Source organism: Ptychodera flava, chromosome 17, assembly GCF_041260155.1.
Source record: "Ptychodera flava strain L36383 chromosome 17, AS_Pfla_20210202, whole genome shotgun sequence".
In the NCBI taxonomy this organism is placed as follows: domain Eukaryota; kingdom Metazoa; phylum Hemichordata; class Enteropneusta; family Ptychoderidae; genus Ptychodera; species Ptychodera flava.
In genome coordinates, this window is record NC_091944.1 from 19,593,426 (window position 1) to 19,619,342 (window position 25,917).

Here is a 25,917-nt window from a genome sequence, read left to right on the forward strand (position 1 = left end):
CCTTCATCACCCATTCACAGCATTTTCACGTGGACAACATATCCCCATGTCACACTTGACACGTTTAGGCCATCAGTAATTGTCCAGGCGTCTACTTAATGTAAAGCAGGATCTAGTTACCCATTGATATCGCTCTGCTTGAAGTCACCTTATATGTCACTAACGTGACGGAAGACCTAGTGTTTGTCAGAAACAATTACCAGGAATATCGTTCGTATACGGCATATGAAATGTTTGTGCAATAGCTATCAACAAAACCTTCGAAATGTTCTGACATCGGTAGTGGGTCCATCTTCAACAATGGCATTGTTTGCGATTTAAACAGCGCTTTCGAAACCGATAAATGATAAACTTGTCAAATGTTAGATAGAGGCTTGGCAACGTCTTATCTTGGCACCCTTGCTACAGTGCGTTGTCAACACTTCCAAAACCTGTTTTAACTCAATATACACTTCGGTACTGACACATGCAGTCCACGTGTTCGTCATGATTACAGACATAGTATACCACAAACACATCATCATCATCATCATCATCATCATCATCATCATCATCATCATCTTACATATATCATTGTAATATTTTGATTCAGGCCCTTATCTGTATCAGATAGCGAAATGCCGTATTATTGAATGGCTATTACATTATACCATAAAGAAAGATAGATAGAGTGGCAACGGGTATTGTTTAAGGCGTGAAGCGGTTACGTAACCCATCCATGTTCGCCTCGCCTCAGGTTGCTCTCGCCTCTCTTTTCCGAAGAGTGCCGACTATGAATCCTTCGGTAATTTTCGGATTTTCGCCAATTGTTAAGCGAAAGTATGTTCGGCAAAGTTTGTGTTGTTGTTTTCGTGTGGTGCTGAGCAGAATTGACGTGATGGCGAAAACGGGAGTGTTTTGAGCTTCAGGAAAATGAGTTTTACCGTTTTAAAATTTCTCTCATATTTTATGAATATATAATGAGTGTATTTGAACCAAATTTGAAAGTCTTTTATCGATACTGTCTGATTTTTACTCAATGGTTTACGGTCAGTCATACCGTCTTTTACACGTGCGTCAAGGAAGGACATGTTTATGAAGATGCTGGCGTGTTATGTTTTGATTGGCGTGAAGCAGTGTTTCTGGCCTGAGAGCTCACAAAGTAACTATGGTTGCTACGCGACTGGCAGTACGATGCCATCTCGTCGTATTTTTCGCATAATCTCGTGTAATTATCAACCACAAACAAAGCCTCCAAAAAGTTTAACACCTTTGAAGCTCATTTTAATATGAAAAGCCAATAGTCTACCGAGACGACCATGGAACAAAAGGCATGCAAGTGTTGCCACTCTGTCTATATGTTTCTCTGTGATTATACATACTTAGTTCTTTACCAGAAAATCACACTGAAAACATACGACAACGGTAAATAAATAGCTGCGTTTTATGTTGGTTTTAAGATGTAAAGTATCAAAAACTATCAGGGCAATTCGCAAATTATGGTAACCCTTCATGATTCGTCAAAAATCTAAAGCAAATGCACTCACAGTATGTACATTATTACCTGCTAGCTGTTTTGTAACTGAAAAAAGAAATGTTGTGCTATTTTGAAAAAAGTTACTTACGTCTGATTTCTTAGAGTTTTTTGAATGTAAATAAAATCGTTAAATGGTACACTGTTTTTCATTTGCTTGTAGATACTGTAATTCAGGTTTTAGTGGTATATTTGACCAACAATGTGTAAAAAAACATGCCTTTGCCCCTTTTTGTCGAAGTTTACCGTGACGGAATACGATCATCGTTCAAAAGACAGCTTGGGCTCTTGGCAGAGTCCATATAACGTCTAAAATCCATTGCGCTTCGTGTAAATCCTCAATCCTGGTAATGTCATGCAGTCTACATGTAAGACTGACAAAAAAGCTGATTTGTTTCTGGTCCTTCACTTTTGGCTCAAGAGATGTAACCAGGCGATTTTTTTCTAGATATATTTTCCCAGACCACTTTTGTAAAAGACAAATGCAACGTAACGTTAGTGATTCCAGAATTGGCTGCAAAGTACTTTTTATCTCTTTTAAAAATTCTATAATGAGGGGTCAGCAGCTCCATACCAAGAAAATGTGAATAGGCCACTGTGTGGTAGATTGTATGGTAACTATTTGTAGCAATGATTTTACTTTGAACAGACCAAGAAAGGGAGAGAGATTCGAGCGGGTGTACACGGCGACGACCAGAAACATATTGTTGGGGTCTAAAATGTTATATTAAAGTCATCAAACATCTTCAGTGGTATTCTTTTGTGATTCCAAGACGTCATTTCGCTGTTGACCCAAATCTGGGTTACCCGTGCAGGGCTCGAAATTAGCGGTAGTCCCGCGTCCACAGACTACCAACTTTTCCCTGGGGCTACCAAACTCCATGCAATGGTAGCCCACATGGACTACCAAAGCCTGGGACATGAAATTCAGTCAGTACTTGGCGTGCCATGTCTGGTCTTTCACTTTTGGACTAGCTAAATGCAGTCAAACCCAGCTGGACACAGTAAGGCCAGACTATGACTTCGGTTTGCAAATTACAAAGACGACCCTGCGATGGAGCTTCCAACAAAGTCGCAATATCTCAACTGATGTAATTGGATGACAGGCACAGAAAATGATGGCCAATGAAAACGTATTCTCATTGCATTTTGATCAAAATGTATCAATCACAAACTCCTCCCTACTAACAGAAAGCCCATGGTTTGTTTTAGCCCTGCTGAGAAGGTGGTGGTCATTGCCATGACGACTTTCGAAATTGCATGCAACTCTGAGAATGAAATGGTTGTCAATGCAATGATAGGTCACCAAACTTTTTAGTGTCACTGTCGTCAATTATACCAGTTTCCTTTGGGTAATAAAGATGTGCAAGTATTCACATCAAATGACTTACAAATTCACTTCATGGGCAGACTCTTGGAAAATAGCTTTTCTTCTCTTGTTAATGGAAAAAACCTAAACTAAAATATGCATGAGCTACCAGCCTTTGTCACTGGGCTACAAACTTCAGAAAATGGTAGCCCAAGTGGACTACCAGGGAAAAAAGTTAATTTCGAGCCCTGCCGTGTCTTGAAAAGCAAGCTGTGCTTCTGTGTCTGAAAATAAAGGAAAGAAGACTGAAGTGGTTTGTTTCCGATCACATTTAATTAAAAAAAAAAGATTTTAGTGTAATAACCTTCCATTATGTTATTCCAAAAAGGTAATTTTCAAGAGGGATGTGCTGTTATAGCGATAAGAGCTCGACTGCATCGTTTGATGTAAACGGGAAATTTACACTTTGCCCATGGTGAGTGGGCGAAATGCCCACCGGATCATTTCATCATTACATGACCCAAACCTGTAATATTATCCTACCTGAGCCTTCATTATTATATCCATTAGCAGTGTCGAGTTTTCGCCGTTCAACACACGCCACCAAAAACTTAAAACTTCTGGCACGGATTTTAGATTTCTTAAGACATATGATAATAACAAGCATCGAAGTTGCAGCAGTGATAACAACAAGTATGGCCAATAGTAATCGTGAAGTTCCGGTGGGACCGTCGTCCAAGTCTGTCGTAATTTTGGCAAAACGTGGTTCAGAAGATATCAAGAGTGTTGTTTCTTCTGTCGAAAAAGATGCAGAACAGGTTTATGTTATGTCAAACTCACTGTATACTTTTACATTCAATACTTTTACATTACATTTATCGTGTATATACAAGAGCACTGTTCCATAGGTTTTTATCTTATATAACTTCTCTATACTCACTCCTGATCAAAAGTATCATTTTTTGTGAAATATTACTGTCTCTATGAATTTAGCAGTTTTTCCTTATCTGTTGTTGACTTACTAGTAAACTTAGGGCAAAAGATCTCGCAGTTGCCGTCGGCTACTTCTTTACACAGTGCACAGTCGTGGCACCAGCCGGCGATTTGGTCACAAAACTGACCAACCGCACAGTTTGTTATATCACATAGAGTGTTGACCATCGGCATTTCCCGTAACACTACAAGCAGAACCATCGCACCAATCACGTTTTTATAATTTGCCATTTTGACAATCCTGTTTGTACCCTGTCGATAAATAATCTGTAAAAACATGAGAATGATTTGAAAGTAGCTGGAAGTAATATATTCATTGAACTAGTAAGGCTTCCTTGTGTTGTTCGGGGAAAGCTTTGCATATCAAAACATGTCTTCCCAGAGACAATTACTGTAAAAGATGTTGCCTAGATTGGTGAGGAATGACGATGCGCTTTCAGCAGTACAACGTACCATGAAATCGGTCTTGCGAAAAGGATATTAATTGCGTTGATAGTAGTGGTAGGCACCTAGAATGTTTTTTCATGCGCGTCTATGATCACGGTCTTTAAGAGAAACCACAAAGGTTTGTCTCGCTAATTTTGGTTTTCCTGTGTGAGTTAATAAGAGAGCGATCATGAAAAAGAATTCCAAGTCAAAATTTATCGATTCAGTCTAGGCTCCGTTATCTTCTCAAGATGTACTTTGCGGCATTTCTATTTTCTTTATAGTCCCTACCAATTTTCTGGATAATTCTACCTTTCGTATTGATGTTAGTGCTGTCATGGGCACATTTTTACACTGTTGGAGGGACCACGTTCCTTTTAGTGACAAAGCAAGGGTATTTTTTATATTATTGATTGCCTTAATGTTCTCAAACGTAGTACGGTCACATGGTCACTCCAACGTAGTACGGATCACGTGGTCAAAATAATTGATGGTCACGCTATTTTCAGCTAAGTACCATTTCTGAATAAAACATTGTTCCTCTTGTGCCTGGGCTAAAGGTTAAGTCTTGAGCTAATTCAAATATGAAGCACCGCGACGTGCGTCGCATGCTCGTGATATCCACATGAAATAAACATGATGAGCACTAGCTGTTATTCATGCAAATTTCACCCAAGCCCATTATTTCTAACCTTGACACCCCCACCTTACATAATCTGATATCACACGCTCACTCGTGGTAACATAGAACCTTTATCTTCGCCGAAATAGATCTGTAGTAGTAATTTTTGATGTGAACGTTAACCACAGTGATAACTAGTGACTGAATGCTAAGATAAGAATAGACATTTATGGCGATTGCACAATATGAGCCTGTAAAACTGTTTCAGGGAATGAGAAGGATTCTCTTGTTCTCGATGGTAGATGTATAATAATAGTTATTATCAAAACAAGAACCCCATCACGCGGGTCATCTTCATCAAGGACGAACCACACAAGGCGAATGGATAGTTCACAGATATGACATCTTGATCTAAGATTTTTCTTTTTTTCTCCTCAGTCGCAGTAAAATGGCAAAGTCGACACACTACTTGACCTTGTTGAGTCATTTAAACTAACTGAAAGATATGTAGCCTAACCGAATCTTTGTTTGAATAATATTAATCATCAGTGATATGTTAGTTTTTAAGTACCGACCTTGAACTTGACAAATTGTTCTGTAAAATGCATCTACCATGGCAATATAGATATTATCTTTTTTAACAAATAAAACCTTTCTTGCACAAAAAAACCAAAAACAAAACAAAACATATCAAACAACCCAAAAGTTCGGCGACTTTGTGAGCTAAACTTTAAGCCGCCAATTGAGAAAACAAGAAATGTAGTTCATAACTCACCCAAAGATATTTTGAAACACAAGTTCTTAGCCTTTGGTGATACGGACAGTCGTAGGTCTGCTGTAGGTCTGGGTGTTTAGTGTTCGGTCCTAACGAGTAAAAAGTGTTTAAAGTCTGATCCTTTCTATAGAGATGATATCATCTACCTTTTATAGTTATAAATTTTGGCATTTTGCCTGAAATACTTGGTCTAATAAATGATCAATACTCGTAACCAAGCAGAAATCAAAAAATTGCAACTGTTTTCTCCTTTGTTACATACAATAACCATTTCATCTCTGTACACGTGGATTTCGCATGGTTGGCTCAATGATAGTACACGCAAGGCACACGGAAGGCTAATGTAGAATGAAGTTCTATTCGACGCAGTGAAGGAAGACTAAGTGTGCACGAAACCTTTCACCGGACCAATGTTTTGGCCAGTCCACTTTTTAATGAAAATATCCTTGAAGACTGTAGTCGAAAATACAATTTGCTTGCACTCATGGAGAGCATTGTTATGTCTATGAATAAAAAGGTACATCGGACCAATCATGATTTCTTTCTCGCGAACCAAGGGTCGTCTTAGACTGAATATTTTATTCTTCTTACCCCACGATTTTTGGTTGCTTTTAAAATGTGTAATTGTTAGGGCATTTTAACGTAGAATTCACCTCGGGGACAGATATTCGGACTCTCAAAGTTTTAAATTCTTTTCTGATCTACTACTTGTGGGGGTTCGTTTTAAAGTCCTTGAAGTAAGAAAACTTTTCACCGTCGTCGTAATTCGAAAATCTAGATGTTTAGTTTTCTCCCTAGAGTGAATACGAGGTTGGCGGTCATTTTGAATTTCAGATCTTGGGTAATTTGTTTCTCTATTACCAAAAGTTGCACGGTAACCACTAATTTTTATTCGTAATTTCAAAAGAGGATAGTTGAAAGATTCCTTCCTTGAGGAAAGTTTAAGCAAAGTGTAAGTTTTTCATTTTCAAAGTGCATATTACCTTAATGAAGAATGAAATCAATGACTATAAGCAACATTCATCTTCCGATTTTGTGCAGATATTTTCACTGCTACGCGTCTCCTGTTTTTTTTTGGAAAAACGTAAGTAAATGAAACACCCTAGACCTGATAAGATTGTTGCATATTGTCATTTAGATTAATTTATTGTGACTTCTGGTTTGCCAGGCGAAACAAAAAGTCTTACCTTGGGTACGATAAAAGTAGTTGCACATATTCATTTGAAAACTCGTCCTTTGTGAAAGAAGACAAAATTACTTCAAAGTAATCTTGTGACAGCATTAGATAAAATCACATGTATACATTTTTCATTTTAATAACATACCTTTATTTAGTAATTTCCACAGTGAGATTTTACTGGATTATAGTTCCAGCTAAAAATTGCTTCCTCTTCAAAACATGAAATAAATGCAGGAAAAATCTCTGTACATCTTTTTCGGTTGCTCAAAGGTCCACTCTGAAAAAAGAGCGTGTACAGACTTCAAGAAAACTCAACAATGTATAAAACCCCAGTACAGAAAATATGTACGTGAGTCGTCTAATTTTTATCACTGATCTGCTTGAAAGAAGATAGGGAAATAAGTTTATAGAGACAAAAATAAACAAGCTTAGATATTGCTAATGCTTTATAGTCTTGTTCATGGTCTAGTTTTTACGGGTCATCACCAGGTGACCTTTATCATCCTCATCAACGTTAATTGTATTATGATTTGCCACAAGCGAATCACAATACTTTGATATGGCGATACAGGTAAATTTTCATAAAAGCTGCTCTGTAAACATTTAATGTCGGTGACAGAGAAGTGATCAAGTGCGGAATCTCGGAACTAAAACTCTTCTGTAGAATGTCCACGTTATACCATTGTATTCTTCCATTATATGACCAGCTCCGCAAAACGATCCCTTTGTTTATTTTCACCTCCGTCATAAATTATACATACCATTATGGACGTCCTGCTGTTGTGTTATGGTTCATCTTGCGAGCATGTTAACAAACAGTTAACATCTCAACATTAGAAAACACACATTCATTTACATGACATTGCCATTGCCATTTCATCAAATTGTAAATTTGTTGATTGATTCATACTCATTGACTGAATAGCTGATTGACCTATGGTAATGACAGACAAACCTACTACTAGCCAGCTTGCTAGGCAACAAATTGACCGATCTAACGAAAGAATGAATAAATTGGTCAAAGTCGACAGCTTTGAAATAGTTGGGTAAGGATACAACAAACACATGGTATCGAGGCAAAACTTTTCTTGGTTCTTTTCAGGACCCTCGATTTCTAGGTGTCGGTTACCAACTACGTTTGAAGTAGTTACACTGCTCAGATGGCGAGGCATGTTAACTGATAACTGACTATCTCGCAATATTTATTTGTTGACCTGGTAGTACTTCACTGAAAGTGACGACTAAGATTCCACACAACAAAACCCGGTGACTAAAAAGTTACCAGCACGACCACGATTACCAAACTGGAAAATCATTACTTTTATATTTCATTGCTGCAATTGCAACAGCGTGTTTGTAACTAGCTTGCCAGTTCAACACTAGAAACATCTAACATCGCATTGTCGTTTAATTCCGCCCACCGAAATTTAAATGAATGTCCTTTTATATTGTCGCATTTCAATGAATCTCTTCAGTCAGATTATCTCTTTCCTCGCACGTAGTGGTGGCGGCTGTTGTAGTTGGGCGTGTAGTAAGCTGCAGTAATAATTAGAAGATAAGGGTGGCGATACTTAAAACGATCGTCAGCCATATACTACATTTTGTCTTGACGCAATGCACTCTGAAAGAGTTTGATTCTCATCATCGCAAATAAACTTACCAAATGTAATTATGCAATGTCAGATAGCAGTTCTTGGATGTTCACAGCTCCATCCTTATCTGATTCGTGAAGTTCGACTAACGGTTACTAGAAGTATTTTTTTTTTGCATTTTGAAGGTGTCCTATCTTGCCAACACTTCCTTCATTACTCATTCACAGCATTTTCACGTGGACAACATATCCCCATGTCACACCAGACACATTTAGGCCACTAACTAGTGATCGTTCAGCAGGATCTAATTACCCATTGACATACAGCTGTGCTTGATGTGACCATATGTGTCACTTACGTGACGGGAGACCTAGTGTTTCTCCGAAACAATTACCAGAAATATTGTTCGTGTGTGGTATATGAATTTTTTGTGCAATAGCTATCGACAAAACCTTCGAAATGTTCTGACATTGACAGTGAGTCCACCTCCAACAATGGCATTGTTTGCGCTCTTAATAGTCGCGCCAGCGGCTTACTGACTACGCATGCGCTTATTCATAATTACTATGCTAGTAACCGGAGTTTACCCTTCTTTCATGGGCGCCGCCATGTTTTTTTTTGAGTACTCGTAAATAAACAAATACGAAACAAATTACTATTATATAACATGCCTTTTATAAAATATACCTCTCTTATTAGCCAGCAAATATTATTATGCACCTTGTCGCTGATACAAAATATCGTTAATATAGATAAAGGGAGAAAACTGTCGTGCATATGAACGGTGGCATACGCAAAGAATGCTGGGATGGAATTATAGAAGAGCGCCCCCTGTGTCAATAATTAGATTCAAAAATTGCCAGTTTTTAGACGGACGCTATATTTTTCAGCTTGCAAGTGGAAGGTGGGCAGTGCGGTTACCATTGCAATGATAATGATTGCATAATACGTCTCTTGTTTAACGCAATAGGCTGTTATCATTGTAAAAATTGCCAATTTTTGTCCAAAATTTTTACACGCTACAGAAAATCTATACCTGCCCTGCTGCAGGGTTTGACGTCGTGTACGTACGTGAACTGCTTTCATCAGAGGGAAACTGGGCATAGTTGTCATATAAACGTTTATGAAGTAACAATTACAGTTTATCATGAATCAATACAAATAACATTGCCAATCTTAACCCCTGGCGCGACACCAAGGGCTGAGCCCTATATAATATTAGCTCTTTCGAAACCGATAAACGATAAAACTGTCAAATGTTAGATATAGGCTTGACAACGTCTTATCTTGGCACCCTTGCTACAGTGTGTTGTCAACACTTCTAAAAACCTGTTTTAAGTACTGACACTTGCAGTCCACGTGTTCGTCATGATTACAGACATAGTATACCACAAACACACAACGAATAGGTGTACAGTACTTAACTGCAGAACTCCATGTCGTTAACAACTTCTTTTTCCCTTAAACCCTGTACCCCGAATCGAATCATTGGAACCATACAGTTTTCACCACGACCACGACCACCACCATCAGCACCACCATCATCATGCGACCACCACCACCACCATCACCACCACCACCATCATCATGATCATCATGATCATGATCATGATCATCATGATCATCATCGACATCGTCATCATCTTACATATGTCATTGTAATATTTTGATTCAGGCCCTTATCTGTATCAGATAGCGAATTATTGAATGGCTATTACATTATACATCATTAGTTCTCCACCAGAAAATAACACTGAAAACATATGACAACGGTAAATATATAGCCGCGTTTTATGTTGGTGTAAAGTATCAAAAACTATCAGAGCAATTCGCAAGTTATGACAACTCTCCATGATTCGTCAAAATTCTAAAGCAAATGTACACACAGTATGTACATTATTACCTGTTTTGTAAATGAAAGAAGATATTGAAAAAAGTTACTTACGTCTGAATGTAAATACAATCTTTAAGTGGTTCACTGTTTTCATTTGCTTGTAGATACTGTTATTCAGTTTTTAGTGATACATTTGACCAACAATGTGTATAAAACATGCCTTTGCCCCTTTCTGTCGAAGTTTACCGTGATGGAATAAGATCATCGTTCACAAGACAGCTTGGGCTCTTGGCAGTGTCCATATAACGTCTAAAGTCCATAGCGCTTTGTGTAAATCCTGAATCCTAGTAATGCCATGCAGTCAACACGTAAGGCTGACCAAAAAAGTGATTTGTTTCTGGTCCTTCACTTTTGGCTCAAGAGATGTGATCCGGCGATTTATTTCTCGATATATTTTCCCAGACCACTTTCGAATATACTTAACGTTAGTTATTCAAGAATTGGCTGCAAAGTACTTTTTATCTCTTTTAAAAATTCTACAATGAGGGGTCAGCAGCTCCATACCAATAAAATGTGAATAGGCAATTGTGTGGTAGATTGTGTGGTAACTATTTGTGGCAATGATTATACTTGAACAGACCAAGGAAGGAAAAGAGATTTGAGCGGGTTTACACAGCGACGACTAGAAACAAATCTATTGTTAGGGTCTAAAATGTTCTATTACAGTTATCAAACATCTTCAGTGGTATTCTTTGATGATCCCAAGACGTCGTTTCGCTGTTGACCTAAATCTGGGTTGTGCGTGTCTTGCAAAGGGAACTGTGTTTCTGGGTCTGAAAAATAAAGGAAAGAAGACTGAAGTAATTTGTTTCCAAACACGTTTAATGTGCAAAAAAGATTTCGTGTAACCTTTTCCACGTTAATCCAAGAGATAAGTTTAGCGAGGGATATTCCTATGTAGCGATGAGAACTCCCCTGTGTTATTTGATGTAAACGGGAAAACGCGCTGAAACAATAATTGCAAATATACCCTACAAAACTACACTTTGCCCATTAGTGAGTTGGCGAAATGCGTACTGGATCATTCCGTCATAACATAACCCTAAATGAATATCCGCGCAAACCTGTAATGCTACCCTACCCGAGTCTTCATTATTGTATCCATTGGCAGCGTCGAGTGTTCGCCGTCCAACACACGCCATCAAAAACTTCAAACTTCTAGCACGGATTTTAGATTTCTTATTATATATAAGACATATGATAATAACAAGCATCAAAGTTGCAGCAGTGATTACGACAACTATGGCCAATAGTGTTCCGTAATTTAATCGTGATGTCCTGGTGGGACCGTCGTTCAAGTCTGTCGTAATCTTGGCAAAACTTGGTTCAGAAGATATCATGAGTGTTGTTCCCTCTGACGAAAAAGATACAGAAAAGGTTTATCTTATGTCAAAATCACTATATTCTTCTACATTAAATTCTGGCAGGAAGTCCACTGCACATGCTTTTTTGAACGTAAAATCAAGTTTTCCACGTTTGTAACATACAACATTTATCATGTATATACGAGAGTATAAACACATAGACCCTCGAGAACAACCCGTTTTTCTCGAGGGTCTATGATATACATGATAAAATGATACTTTACAAGGAATATGGTTGTTTTGAGATAAACATATGGTGGGCAATGTTCCATAAATTTTTTGGCTCACTGCATTTGCTCCTGATCCAAAGTATCACTTTAAAAAAAAATATTACCGTGTGTATGAATCTTGCAGTATTTAATAACCTATTGTTGACTTACTAGTAACCTCAGGACAAAAGATCTCGCAGTTGCCGTCGGCAACTTCTTTACACAGTGCACAGTCGTGGCACCAGCCGGCGATTTGGTCACAAAATTGATTGACGGCACAATTTGTTATATCACACAGAGTGTTCACCAACCGCATTTCCAGTAATAGCAGAACCATCGCACCTATCACGTTTTCATAATTTGCCATTTTGATAATCCTGTTAATACTCTGTCGATAAGTGATCTGTAAAACAAGAGCATGATTTGAAAGTAGTTGTAAGTAATATATTCATTGAACTAGTGAGGCTTCCTTGTGTTGTTCGGGGGGAAAGCTTTGCATATCAAAACATGTTTTCATAGAGGCAGTTACTGTGAAAGATGTTGCCTAAAATACCTAAAACTATTTTTCATGCGCACCTATGATCACGGTCTTGTAGATAAACTACAAAGATTTGTCTCGTTAATTTTGGTTTTCCTTTCTGGGTTTTCAACGTGTACTTTGCGGCATTCCTATTTTCTTTATAGTCCGCACCAATTTCAAGATAATTCTACTTTCTTAGCGATGTTTGACATATGCTGTCATGGGCACGTTTTACATTGTTGGAGAAACTACGTTCCTTTTAGTGACAAAGCAAGGGTATATTTTTATATCGTTGATTGCCTTAATGTTCTCAAACAAAGTACGGATCACATGGTCACGCCTACGTAGTACGGATCACGTGGTCAAAATAGTCAATGGTCACGCTATTTACACCTAGGTACCATTTCTTAATGAAACATTGTTCCACCTGTGCCTGGGCTAAATGTTAATTTTACAGCAAAATCAAATATGAAGCTTTTATTTGCGATTAAAAATTTGTATTCAATAATGATAATCATCATAAACGATATGTAAGTGTTTAGGTACCGACCTTGAACTTGAAACATTGTTCTACAAAATGCACCTACCACTACAATTAAAATATTACCTCTTTGAAAAAATCGATTTTTTTCCCTAGGAAAATTCGGCAATTCATACCGAAATTGGGCGAGCTTGTCAGATAAACTTTAAGTCGCAAAATGAGAAAACAAAACTGTAGTAAACAACTCACCTATCTCTTGAAATACAATGATTTGGCCTTTTGTGACGCGAACAGTCGTAGCGTTGCTGTAGTTCTGAAAATTAACTGTTCGGAGCTAACGGATAAGTACTGGCTGGTCCTTTCTATAGAGATGATTTCATCAAAAGTACTTGGTTTAGTAAAATATTAATATTTATATCTGAAATTAAGACCTATACCCGTTTGCTCTTATCAACCGCATCGTCATTATATACAATAATCATTCCATCTTTGGACACGTGGACTACACATGGTTGTCTCAATGGTAGTACACGCAAAGCAGACGGAAGGCAGATGTAGAATTTACGAAGACGAAGTGTGCACCAAACTTTTCACTGGAGCAATGTTTTGGCCAGTACACTTTTTCATGAAAGAATCCCTGAAGTCTATAGTCGAAAACACAATTTTGCTTGCACTCATGGCGAGCTTTATCATGTCGATGCGCAAAAAGGTACATCTGAAAAATCATTCTTTCTTATTCATGAACCAAGGGTCGTCGTCTTAAACGACTATTTAATTGTCACGACTTTTTCTACTTTTAAAAAGTGTAATTGTTACGCAATAATAATGAAGATCAAAATTAGCGACACTAAGAAACATTCATCTTTCGATTTCGATTTCTGCAGTTATTTTGACTACTAGGCGTCTTCACTTTCCGGAAATACTGATCAAGCACCCTAGATCTGATAGGAGTATTGGATTAATTACCGGTAAAATGACTTCCAGTTTGCCAGTCTAGACAAACAAGTCAAATACATTAATGTTTGTCTTACCTTGTGTTTGATAAGAAAAGTTGAACATATTCATTTGAAAAAAAATCATCCTTTGTGAAAGAGAACACACTTGCTACAAAGGTTCTGTTCACGGCATTATATGAATCATGTGTATATACATTTTTCATTTTTGAAAATATAGCTCTATTTATTTATTTTCACAGTGAGTTTTTGCCGGATCACATTTCCAGCTAAAACTGCGTTCCTGTTCAATACATAAAATAATTAGAAAATACACAGGGAAAATATCTACAAAGGTTCAAGGAAGAATGCATAGTTGTTGAGAAAGTCATGTTGACATTTGCAAACATGTCCATAACTGGAGTTAAAAAATATTAAAACTCTGATTTATTAAAATACCAGGAAATTAATATATTCCGCAGCTTTGAGTGGACATTGTTAAAGAATGCATATGATGCCACTAGTTTTTTTGAAGGGGACATGAAACGAGAAGTGACCGCTTATGCAACGATTATGAAAAGGGTTAGAGGCGTTGTCACGGTAATATAACCTAACAACCATTAACATGTTTATTTTACAATTTGAGGCCTGTGAAAAACAATATAATGAAAGGATACTTCGAGCGTTTTTACTCAATTTTTCTGAATTTCTTTGTATCCGTATCGATCAAACAATAACAGAGGTTGCGATGAACTTGTCTTTAGTTCAAAAATATTCAAAGTGTCATAATAGAGACAGTATGTAATTTAAACATCTTAGATTCGAAAAGACATTAATGTGTGAAAAAAATATTCGAACTTGTGAAGTGTGTGGACAAAACGTGTTAATTGGCCTTCAAACGACTCGCTTAACGTAATAGTTAAACCGACGAATACTCAATCATTTTAGAAAAATAAAATGTCTTGTTTCATTTATTCTTGTTTACGGACGCTGTATGGTCGCATTCGTAAAGAAGTATCCAGACACCTTGGTCTTTCTCTGTTCTTCAGGTATTGACGTCATTTGCATGTCTTCTAAGATTCAAGGAATCGTGGTAGACTTGCAAAATGAGATGCGAAATGACATCTCCCTGCTTGCAGGTGATACAATCTAAACCATTCCTTTATTTACATTATTTTGTATTTCACGAGTTTTTGTCACTTTGGTAATAAGTCACTACGCTTGTGATACATCAATCTTTTGCTTTTCTGGGTAAGTACTTTGGGGTTCCTGTGTTGAAGTTTCCATCGGTTCTGCCGAGAAAAGTAGGAACCAATCAATGAATCAGTTACATCGATGAAACGACAAGAAATCACCATCTATTACTATTTAGATATATACTTCAATTTGGTACTTTCACCACTTTAAAACGTTCGCGACATGTTTAAAAATGGCTGTTTTTGAAGTCGTCATATGGTTCAAGGAACAAGATAACTTTATGACAGCAACATAATACTTGCAACAATTGAATACCAAATTAACTATATTTGTCTTTCGAAATAATTAATTATCCCGTCCTACCTGTTTCTGTCGCGATGGTCCCGTTGTCCGTATTCTTTTTATAACAAGGTAATGTTCCCTTCAGGTTTAGCATGGACTGTTTGCATCTTGGGTATCTCGTCAAGTGATCCACACAACCATACATGAGCAGCGCAATTGACAAAACAGGCATGATGAGTGTTGCCATGACAGTGAGAACAACAAACGTCCTTTTGTAATCATCCAGCGTTTTAGTAACATTGACCGTGAAGCTGCTAGCATCAGACGGCATCAAGGTTGATTTGTATGGGTCACCTGAAATGGATTTGTGCCTCTAAGTTTAGACTAGATCGTTCAGTTTACGTTGATTAGGTAATGCTACACGACAGATTCAATTCATGAAAAGGGCCATTTCATGCGTAGGAAATGACAGGACAGTATTTTGCAAATGGCGTAGATTTCTTGTATTTTACAAGTAGTTTTTATAGTTCATTTGTATTCTCCAAGGGTTATTTGGACGTAGTTTGTGATACGCGATATGTATATCTATTCTCTTTATTGTATATTAATTGCGAGACCAGCTGATTTGACAGTAGGTTATCACCACATGTTTTTGTAGGACATACCTTTAGTCGAAGCTGTTTTGTTGCAAATCCAACAGTTATCATCTGATATTTCGTCACATAGATGGCAAGGTTGACAGGCTCCGGTGATGCTATCACAAAATTGTCCAGCCACACAATAATCACATGCTGTATATAAGGAGTTAACCATTGTAAACATCCGCATATAAATAATATGGAGACAAAAGTTAACCCCGTTTGTGTTTATCACTGTCAGCTTTCTCAACACAAAAGAATAAATTTCTTCTTACATGAAATAAAACTTTGTTTGTTCATGAGAACCGCATGACGCATCAAACAAGGACTTCAAAATTGATATGATGTTGTCTTCTCTCGTAGTAATATTAATCAAATAAGGATATTAAAAACTCAAAAGAACTCTTAGATAGTTGAAATCAAGATCCAGTTTTTAACATTACATTGATTAAGACATTTTGACATTATCTAATTATATACTACAATACAACTGATAATTAAAATTGAAACGACCTATGAAAAACATCACCAATCGGGCATTTTGCTGCAAATTCGGTTCGCGCCATATATAGTACATAGTGCATAGCATTAGGCTATAGTTCTGCATATTTTGTTAAGGATGATACCAATGATGAGGTATTCGTTGCAGAGAAGGACGTTGTTAATACGCTTGAATTCTTCGTCGACAAAATGTTTTATTGAATTTGGAGGACACATTTTCCAACAGCTCATAGGAATTCCTATGTGTACTAATTGTGCCCCTTTGCTTGCTGACCCATTTCCGTATTCATACGAGGCAGAATTCATCCATAACTTAATCAAACAAACAAGGTCTCTTCAGCTAAAGATTTCAACTTTACATTCAGTTATTAGACGATGTCATGGAGCTGAATAATTCTACTTGCAGTGACCATCTCCCTATGATTTATCGTCCTGGATTAGAGATTAAAGAAACTAATGAATCTTCTTCTACTTCGTATGAGGATATTTAACACAACTTGACTCCAATGGTCACCTTTATACTTGACAAGGGAGATGAATCAACTTTAATTTACTATAACAATTTCTCTCACTTACGTATACACAAAAAATTCTCCTCACAGCCTACATTTCACCTTATTCGTCATGCGACAGCATATAGTTCATATTGTGATTTTGCAGAGAGACATGGCCACCTCCCTTATAAATCAAGGTTAGACGAGACAAAGGCATGTCTCTACATTCAACCGTTTTTTCAGCAGGTGTCATGGGCTCGTTGACAAGTATGATGTGTTTCTCAGACAGATGGTCACTGATAGTATCAGTGACATTAATCCGTAGACTGTGACCATGTACCTCTTATTTCGACTACTCACAGATTGATAAATAGATTGTGGGTACTACATTTGGGGCAGGGTGCGCTTATACTTTCGAAACGCTTGACATCACTTCTTGATTGTTTTATCGGAGGTCCATATATCTTTCTTTCACGACTTTGACAGCGTTATGTGTACTTAACTAGTACTTTATTCATGGTCTGTGACTGTACTATATTGTGTTTGTTGTATACAACTGTGTAATACAACGGATGGGTATGATCGCTAGTACATGTAATTGTTCTAAATGCTCAATCGGTGAGTTCTGGTTCGTTAATCTATACTGAACACCTGCAAGAAAACATCGCTTGGCGCCTCTGTTGTTTCCCCATAAGACTTATAGAAGGACTTTCTGCTTTCAAGTAAATCTGGAGGTCTATTGCGTGTTTTGCTCTATTATTGGGCTCTTTTTGCTTATAAAGAATATACGTGAATTCTGGCGGTAAGCAGAGCTCATTGAGGTCATAGTAGATATTTAACCCCACGGAAAACATACCTGATTTTATCAGTGAGTTTGCACAAGTGCGGCAGTCTCGGTTTGGTATTTTGTCACATACCCAACACGGTTGACAGCCTCTCGTAATAGTGTCACAGAACTGGTCAACTTTGCAATGGCTGCAGTCTCTGAATGAGTTTGCGAAGGCAACTTGTAATAGTACTACGACGGTGATCGCTGTTGTCGTTGTCATGGTGACTTCAATCTTACCCTTCCTGAATATGATTCAAGGACATGGTCTGCGTGGAAGGAATTGACAATAATGATTCATAGATTATGAAAGCAATGTGAATGGTAGACCGTATCTGGCAAAGACTAAGATGTGTTTGCCTTGTTCCTTTTATCTCAGGCAAAAAAAAAAATAAATTGATAACATGGTTTTGAAAAAAGGGTAAGTAGGTCGGCAGGAATTTTTTTTTTCCAAATTATTTTTATTTTTAAATATGCATTTTTCAGGGTTCAGGGCGGTCAAATACTGGCCACAACATTTCCAGAAAAATGTATCATGTATATAAAAGGGAAAAAATCATAAAAAGACATCGTTCAAGCAAAAATCAAATGCCAATAACGAACGCGTGATTTTACGGGTATTTTCTTTTTTTTACTTCCATGTTTACGTAGCTCTAAAAAGTTTAGGGTCAGCAGGTAAAAAATAGGGTAGGTCGGGTTATCGGAACATCTAAATTTTTTTTGTTCGGCCTCATATTTGACAAAGGAATATTATCTCCTTTCTACAGTGTTACACTTGATCGATTAGGGAACCAAATATTCATAAACAATGCCAGCTTATATTAATTTTGTAATTTTCACCACAAAGCAATATCTGTTCGGATGCTTAATAGAAGTAAGTCTCTCATGCAATTGCCCTCGATATTTTTACAGAACTACACATTATCATCGGTACGTTGTTGGTGCCGCGTTTCAGTATGGTGGCGGCGAGCCTTTTAAGGACTCTGCTACTTACAGATCAGCCCGTCCTAGAGTGTGTAAAAGTAACCTCAAGTTGTCAATTCTAATTGTTATAAAAATCTGTCAAATTCGAATTTGCAAAATTTTCTAAAGTAGCCCTGGCGAGGCATAAGAAATATGACATAATGTCAATAAAATAACGAAATATAAACGAAAATAAAAACCCAGAAAGGTCGAAATCTCACCTGTTTCTGGTGAATGTGTGCTACATGTACCTGCGTAGTGAAACAAATCATGCGTGTTTGTAAACACTTCAGTACCATTACATGTGATAAATTTACGCTGTTGCATGTGTTTGTCATGTGGACACCACCAAAGAAGTAGAGCGTAACACACATATTACGTTATTCAGTTGCTAAATTTACGGTGTGAACTTACGACATAGTCACTTCAAGTTATCAAAAATGCGATTGTTCACTTGAAACCCTTTAACTGAAGACCTCCGTGGCCATTTATCGTTATAATAGGTTTTTTGTTTATAGTTGTATACGGCCCTGTTACGGGGCAAAGAAGTAGAGCGTATCATGAAGGAATGGGTCAGGCCATTCATTTTATCGCTAAATTTATACCGTGAACTTTTGACATAGCCACTTCAAATTATCAATAAAATGCGGCAGTTAACTTTTAACACTTTAAGAGAAGACCTCCTCGGCTATTTATATTTGCATTATCGCAGCCAGGGAATTTTGTTTGTTGTAGACGGCCATGTTATGCTGTTGAATAAAAAAAGAACCGAGCACGAAGGAATGTTTATGTCTGCTAAGGTCGAACAGGGGTCAGTTGAAAAAAGCGGAGGCAAGTCAGTCAGAAACTCAAAGTGAAACTCGTAAAAATTGGCAAAATACCAAATGACCCTATGAATTAGTTAAGTAATTAGAGGATGTGATCGCAAAGTGCCAAGTGAGGGTCTGACACAAATGTCACTAGCCTGAAAGGGACAACTCTCTTTAAATCAAACTTTCCAGTTTCTGAAAAATGAGCTGATCGATTGAAACGTCTCCATCACACTTTTTACATTATAAATATTTTTTACAAACTGCTTCATATCAAATAAAAAATCTCACAGGACCAATGTTTAAGAGACATTTTCGAGTTTATTTTCTAAATTTACATTTTCGTTCAGAAATATACTGAAAGTTTTAAGGACGGATTTTTTGAGATTATTGTATCGTCTGCAGCCCGTTTAATTATTATTTCCCTTACAAGAGATTTCCGATTCAAACACTTATAACTTGTGTTTCTTCTGTTCTAATTTTAACAGCCAGGATTTCCACCACAAACAAACAAAACAAAGTATACAATGGACGGCCTTGTTCGATTACATCTAAATGCCGAAAGTCGGACAGTCAACCATTATTATATAAATAATGCCTTACAATCAATCACTGCAATGGCATTTGCCCAAGGGTGAGCAAAGAGTGCTACCAAAATCATTTCCCCTTTAAAACTTTCACCTCCCCTAAAAAAACACATTCAACAGAATCAAAGTCTTTGCAGAAGTCAAATAAAAATGATACCTGGAAGATTTTCAGCCAGAAAACATAAGCAGTTTCATTGGTGCTTATTATAATAAAACACTAGCGAATATTGGTTGAGACCCTTGTAGAGTATACATGCCAGTATTTTAATTCAGTATTAAATAAATTGGTCGCTAATTGCCAAGATCACTATGGTCCACTTTCTTGAAGAGTAACCCAAGGACTGCAAATTCGTGTCTCAGAACTTTACAGTGTAAACCCTCTTGAATTGCAATAAATAAAATTCCCCCAAGAACATCCCAGAAATTTTCTATGAAATTCGGCGGACAAACATTTGTAGCCGAGGGATTTACCATTCTTCGCTGATGTGACAGCAGCTTTATATTTCTGAAATGAAATTGGTTGTCAAGAATGTCTCCAAATTCTTGTGAAAGTATGCTCGCTAAGTGACTATAAGCGAGATAAAGACCTATCTTGCGGTCAGCAACATTCGTAGAAGAGTATAGCTTGGAATAAACGATGCTTGTAACTTGTTTTCTCTTCACCATACGGTTTCCCAATTTAAGTTTGCAATTGTATACTTGGCCCCATTACGCATCAAGACTTAAAAAATTGCAATCCTTGTTCCAAGTGGACGGCACCGGTGTCAAACTTGCCAATTCTAGCACTGCATATTGAGTAAGTATACTTATTGCCTTTACATCGACGGATATCTTTCCAGACTCATAGTCGGTCAATGTTTTATGTACTCGTAGGCGCCCTTCCTCGACTCCATTCACTTCACAGCCGTACTTGACCGACATTTTTGATCAGCGGGCTGTCCGCTGAAAACGCCAAGCCTTTCACCGCGAGTCAAATTCCTCATTGGTGTTTAATGAACGGGTTATTTTCATACAGTTGCGACTGAGTTCTTATGCTGATACCGGTGAAAGCTTCGACTCTTTCACTTTGTGCTCTTATGCAGATTCGTTCTTGAAAATGGCTTGCATATAAAACATTCACTCGTAACTACTGACGATAAAGCGATGCACACTTCTTCCTTTGATGTACTCTCTGATTCTTCTCTCGATATCATTCTGAACCATTTAAACACTTGCTCGACGGCGTTCTCTTCTGTGTGAAACGATGTTCCTTATCTCTAACACAAGCAGGAAATTTGTCTGACATGAAACGCCAAAAGCTTATTTGAAGAGAGAAATTTTTGCTTTTCGGTTTATAAAATAAATGCTAACAGTAATTGCTGAGCCATCTTCAGTCGTGTACTCATCGTGCAGTAAGACAATTCTGAAGATGATGAGTGCAGAACGTGTGCTAATACCTTCCGTTAGACTGTAACAGTGGAGCGCCATTACAACATAAATTACGTCACTACAGTTTGACGTTATCCGTCTTTCCAAAGCGTAACGATTTCATGTGTTAAACGTTTCCTCATGAGAAAACTTAGTACAACAATTGATATGATGATTACCCCAAAAGTATAAAAAATGCTATAAGATACTGAAACCCAGCTAAAGAAAGCCCTATAACAATTAATGGTAACATTATGAAGACTACCGCGATATATACGACTGAAAACCAACGATATCGAGCTGCTATTTTTCCCAACAAGCTTGCACTTTTCAGAGGTAATTTTCGGAGGATGGGATTGTATAGAAGAGTATAATTCCTGATACATTGAAAAAAAGATGGCACAATGATATTTGAACACCTTCTACAAAGCCCGCGCTTTTTGAACTGGCAAACGCTGCGAGAAGACTTGTAAAAGTCGTTCCTATGTTAGCTCCTAATGTCAACGGATATAGTCTCTCTAGGTGATGACGCGCAAACCTGCAATTGGTATCAGAATGGACGTGAAAACTGAACTACTTTGTAGTAACATGGTAAACAAACAGCCGATTAAAATAGCGACGCAACCAGTTAATGGAGCAAGGCGCCCTGGCAAGTCTTTCCTTAGAAACGTCTTCAGGCATTTGCGGCGCTTCCTCGTAGCATGGAATCCAACAGTTTTACCATCACAAATAAGCATATTATCATCAGTACAGTGGAGGAAACCAATAATATCAGCCCTATTTGTTCCATCGGACAAATCACACCGAGCGAATAGAAAGTTGTCTGAAAGAGAAATGGAATGAATAGTTCAAATATTACATAATGAACCAGAGCTTGGTTTCAAAACATGAATATGGCATTTTCGTGGAGTATCCAACTTCATCTTCTAAAAATATCAAGGTGTTCTGATAGCCAATGAGTAGAAACCTTGACACAGAAATGGATGATATAGATTAGTATTTTACCATAATTATATTGACAGCAAACAACTATGACTTACTGACATATCTTTAGTAAGTTCATCAGGTCGCTGTAATTAATCTCCCTTTTTCATTCTGGTCTAACTTATGAAATGACAACTCTTACATTACACCACTGTCACAGTAAATTTACTACACCTTACTTCTTGCACGATGAATTGTGTTGTTGAGCATCACTGAGTGATTGTAGATAGTTTCCATTGTCATCATTTATGGTGTCGTTGTCGAAGTCGTCTTCTACTGTTGCCCATCGATCGATGAGACTTTCTCCTTTGCGTAACTCAGTTTTCCTGTATCTTCATTGACCTATCGATGATAAAATAATCACCATGTCACGTTGCCTGTCATACTTACATCAATACCCCACACTGTTCAGTTAAGTTTACAATTTGAACTTTATAATCAACTTATAGTAACTTTATACAGATGCCTTCGGCAAAATTCAATCAATGATTTACTAATCAACAAATTAAATCAAAGCCAAATAGGTTCATTTGACACTTTGATAAATACAATTTAATCAACACGGGGTGCTAAGAGGACAGAATGTGTGTTTCTGGTAACCAGACCCACCCTAATGAAAGCCCCCGACCCTAAACTTTTGCCGCGTCTTGTTGGGCCACACCCAAACAAACGTAACAAATACCAAAAACCGTTCCTGACCGACCTACCTTTTTGCTGAGGACATGTTAAGGGAATGCCAAGTGGGTTTTTGCTACAAAATGTGTGATCAATTGCAATACTAACGGGAAAGAATTTTAGACTTATCATCATTTGTAAGACTTCAGTTGTAATCTAATAACATATTCTTAAAGAAATGAAAAAAAAAATCCTTCCTGGTGAAACGAACAGTCACGTTATTGGCTCTCAGATTGTGATGTAACTCTTTGATTTGTGTTCTCCATGGTCTACACAGTTAAAACTGAGATATCAATGAGAAGGAAATTTACCGTGTATCTTAATTTCAACTGTATAATATGATCAGTCACGATATCGGAATTTTTTAATCATATTCGTAGACTGGAGTCGTGGAAGACTTGAGTTTGCCACTATTGCTGACGTCACACGGAACAGGTAATCGGTTGCGCGCTCTAATGGAAGCAATACGATGACAGCGAACCAGTTGAAACAATCGTGAACGGTCGCACCAGCAAAAGCGAAACGGAAATATTTTCTTCGGTGAGGTTGTCCACCAGCAACTATTGTATTTGTTATTGATGTACCTATGTTGGCACCCATCACCATTGGAATGGCATCCTTTACTTTTATGACTGTCGATAAGGAAAACACATATTTAGATAATGCACGACCCGATATTATAAATGTAGGTCATACTTTGCCGATAGAAAGCGTAAACAGTTTTGATGTTCAAGAATACAATGAAAATCACGTTGTGAAGCAGTTTTCTGACAAAAATATGAATATGAAGCTTGTTAGAGTATTGAAACTTAAGTGACGGACATATATATATAATATATATATATATATATATATATATATATATAATATATATATATATATATATATATATATATATATATATATAAATATATATATATAATATATATACAATTGAAAAAACACGCAACTACATCTGCGTGTCTCTGCACAGCAAATTTTGGGGGCTTGAAAAAATGACCCATGTAGGACTTGAACCTACGTCCCCGAATTCAGTTCATATAATATATAATATATATCTATATATTATATATATATATATATATATATATATATATATTATATATATATTATATATATATTATATAAAAGTTATAAATCTGTACTTAAGTTTCATGCATCCTGCAATCTTTACACATATGAAGTGAAGGATTCTTAGCCCCGTACTCTCGTTTATGTTTGGGACGTACATGTCTATTTGTAGGTGGTATTTAAATTTGATAAATAATATTTGTTTTTGTGGGGACATTTTGAAACCATTTCGAGTGTTTGTTTAAAAGCGTAGATTTGATATTTGATATATATATATATATATATATATATATATATATATATATATATATATATATATATATATATATATATCATAGATCGTATACATAATTATTATCAAAATACACACCTTTTGCTGCTACTATGCAAACGATGATAGATGTAGTGGCAACTGGAGCTTTGTAACAAGACTGTAACGATAATCCCAATCATCATTCCAACTGCGGCGTTCTGTAAGAGAGTGCTGTTAGACAAAGCCGCGCCGGCAGCCGTGACGCCAACCAGAGTGAAAGCTTTACCCATCAATGCTAGCGCCACGATGAAGAAATATAAGCAAAGAAGCACCAATAAGGGCTTCCAAGTCCAACGCCATAATATTCGCTGGATTTTTCCACGAAATGTTAATTCTGAAAGAAAAAAAAGAAAAGAAAAGAAATAAAAACAACAAACAACTACCCTGGCTGACAAGTAATGGCGAGTTCTTTATATCGATATTATAGCATGTAACAAATTAGCTCCTATGTACAAAACGCATGAGTTCTGTTGAAGGATATTTGATCTTGTCTTCTCCTTTCAGAATATGTGACATTGAACTGACAAAACTTGATAACCAATTCAGTATCTGCAGTTCAAGTTTTACATACTTGTACTACGGTATCTTCGTTTGGTTTACTTTTGGCCAATTTGTACCTACGTGGTAGTGAGTTCATGGTGTAATTATAAGTCACCAACTAAATATTCATAACTGCACAATTCCTCACAGTGAGGTCGCGAAGTCGTACGTCATGCTTTAGCTGTAACTGGATCTATCGCTTTCTGACGGACTTCAAGGCGTGCCTATGATGCAAGAACGGTAGAAGATGAATGCAGTCATAGACCCTGTTAGGGTTCAGTTAAGTTTTGAAAAGTTACAATGCGATTAACTCACCTTGCCATGTTATGTGATGATCTTTAGAATCTTGCGGGTCAACTTTTTTTCACATCCCTTGCCTTCTTCAAAATCCCTCTCTCCAGGTCTGTCCGATGATCGACGTTGTTTATAGGCTCTTCTTCAGACTTGATTGACGTTCGTTTTCTTCGTTACCGAGAGGCTGCTCATCACCACATACCGATACAGATGTATTATGATGTTGCTTCGGTATAAGTGTCTGTTCTACTTTTCCATTTTTCGCTAAGTAGCTGCAAACGTCTTTTCTGGCGATCTGGTTTGAATTCGTGTCTGCAGTATTTCTTTGCATTGAAGATAATGATGATGATGATGTTGTAATGGATCAACCAAGCTATGTTAAGCACGTGTTAACTGTCCGTGTGTGTATGCTGTTGTCACAACCATTACATTCAATTTCCTTGTCCTGTATATAATTGTTGTTGATTTCAGTGGGATTAATCATTGTTGCTCCATCAATTTAAACCAGCCTGTATTTAAAATATAT

The 25,917-nt window shown here is 37.2% G+C and overlaps 1 protein-coding gene and 1 long non-coding RNA gene across 2 annotated transcripts; both read right to left on the bottom strand.

Annotated features, from left to right (window-relative positions):
- Positions 1-2,819: 2,819 nt before the first annotated feature.
- Positions 2,820-5,745, bottom strand: LOC139115715 (uncharacterized). The gene is made up of 4 exons (XM_070678036.1): positions 5,639-5,745; positions 3,845-4,082; positions 3,366-3,617; positions 2,820-3,106 (listed from the first exon to the last, which is right to left on the bottom strand). Exons 2-4 carry the CDS (start codon positions 4,044-4,046, stop codon positions 3,042-3,044), a joined length of 519 nt encoding a protein of 172 aa, XP_070534137.1. The 5' UTR covers positions 4,047-4,082; positions 5,639-5,745; the 3' UTR covers positions 2,820-3,041.
- Positions 5,746-22,685: 16,940 nt separating this feature from the next.
- On the bottom strand, positions 22,686-25,853 carry LOC139115716 (uncharacterized). Its single transcript, XR_011548168.1, has 4 exons — positions 25,413-25,853; positions 24,615-24,891; positions 23,485-23,805; positions 22,686-22,840 (listed from the first exon to the last, which is right to left on the bottom strand). It is a non-coding gene; the product is annotated as an uncharacterized lncRNA (long non-coding RNA).
- Positions 25,854-25,917: the final 64 nt, after the last annotated feature.

What these genes read in the sequence shown, in the direction of transcription:
- LOC139115715 (XM_070678036.1), bottom strand. Translation starts at nt 4,046, where the DNA reads ATGGCAAATTATAAAAACGTGATTGGTGCGATGGTTCTGCTTGTAGTG. An exon ending in CTTTTGCCCTAAGTTTACTA is followed by an intron (nt 3,618 to 3,844) that starts GTAAGTCAACAA and finishes CTTTTTCGACAG; the next exon opens with AAGAAACAACACTCTTGATA. An exon ending in ATATAATAATGAAGGCTCAG is followed by an intron (nt 3,107 to 3,365) that starts GTAGGATAATAT and finishes CTTTATTTTCAG; the next exon opens with ACACAGAAGCACAGCTTGCT.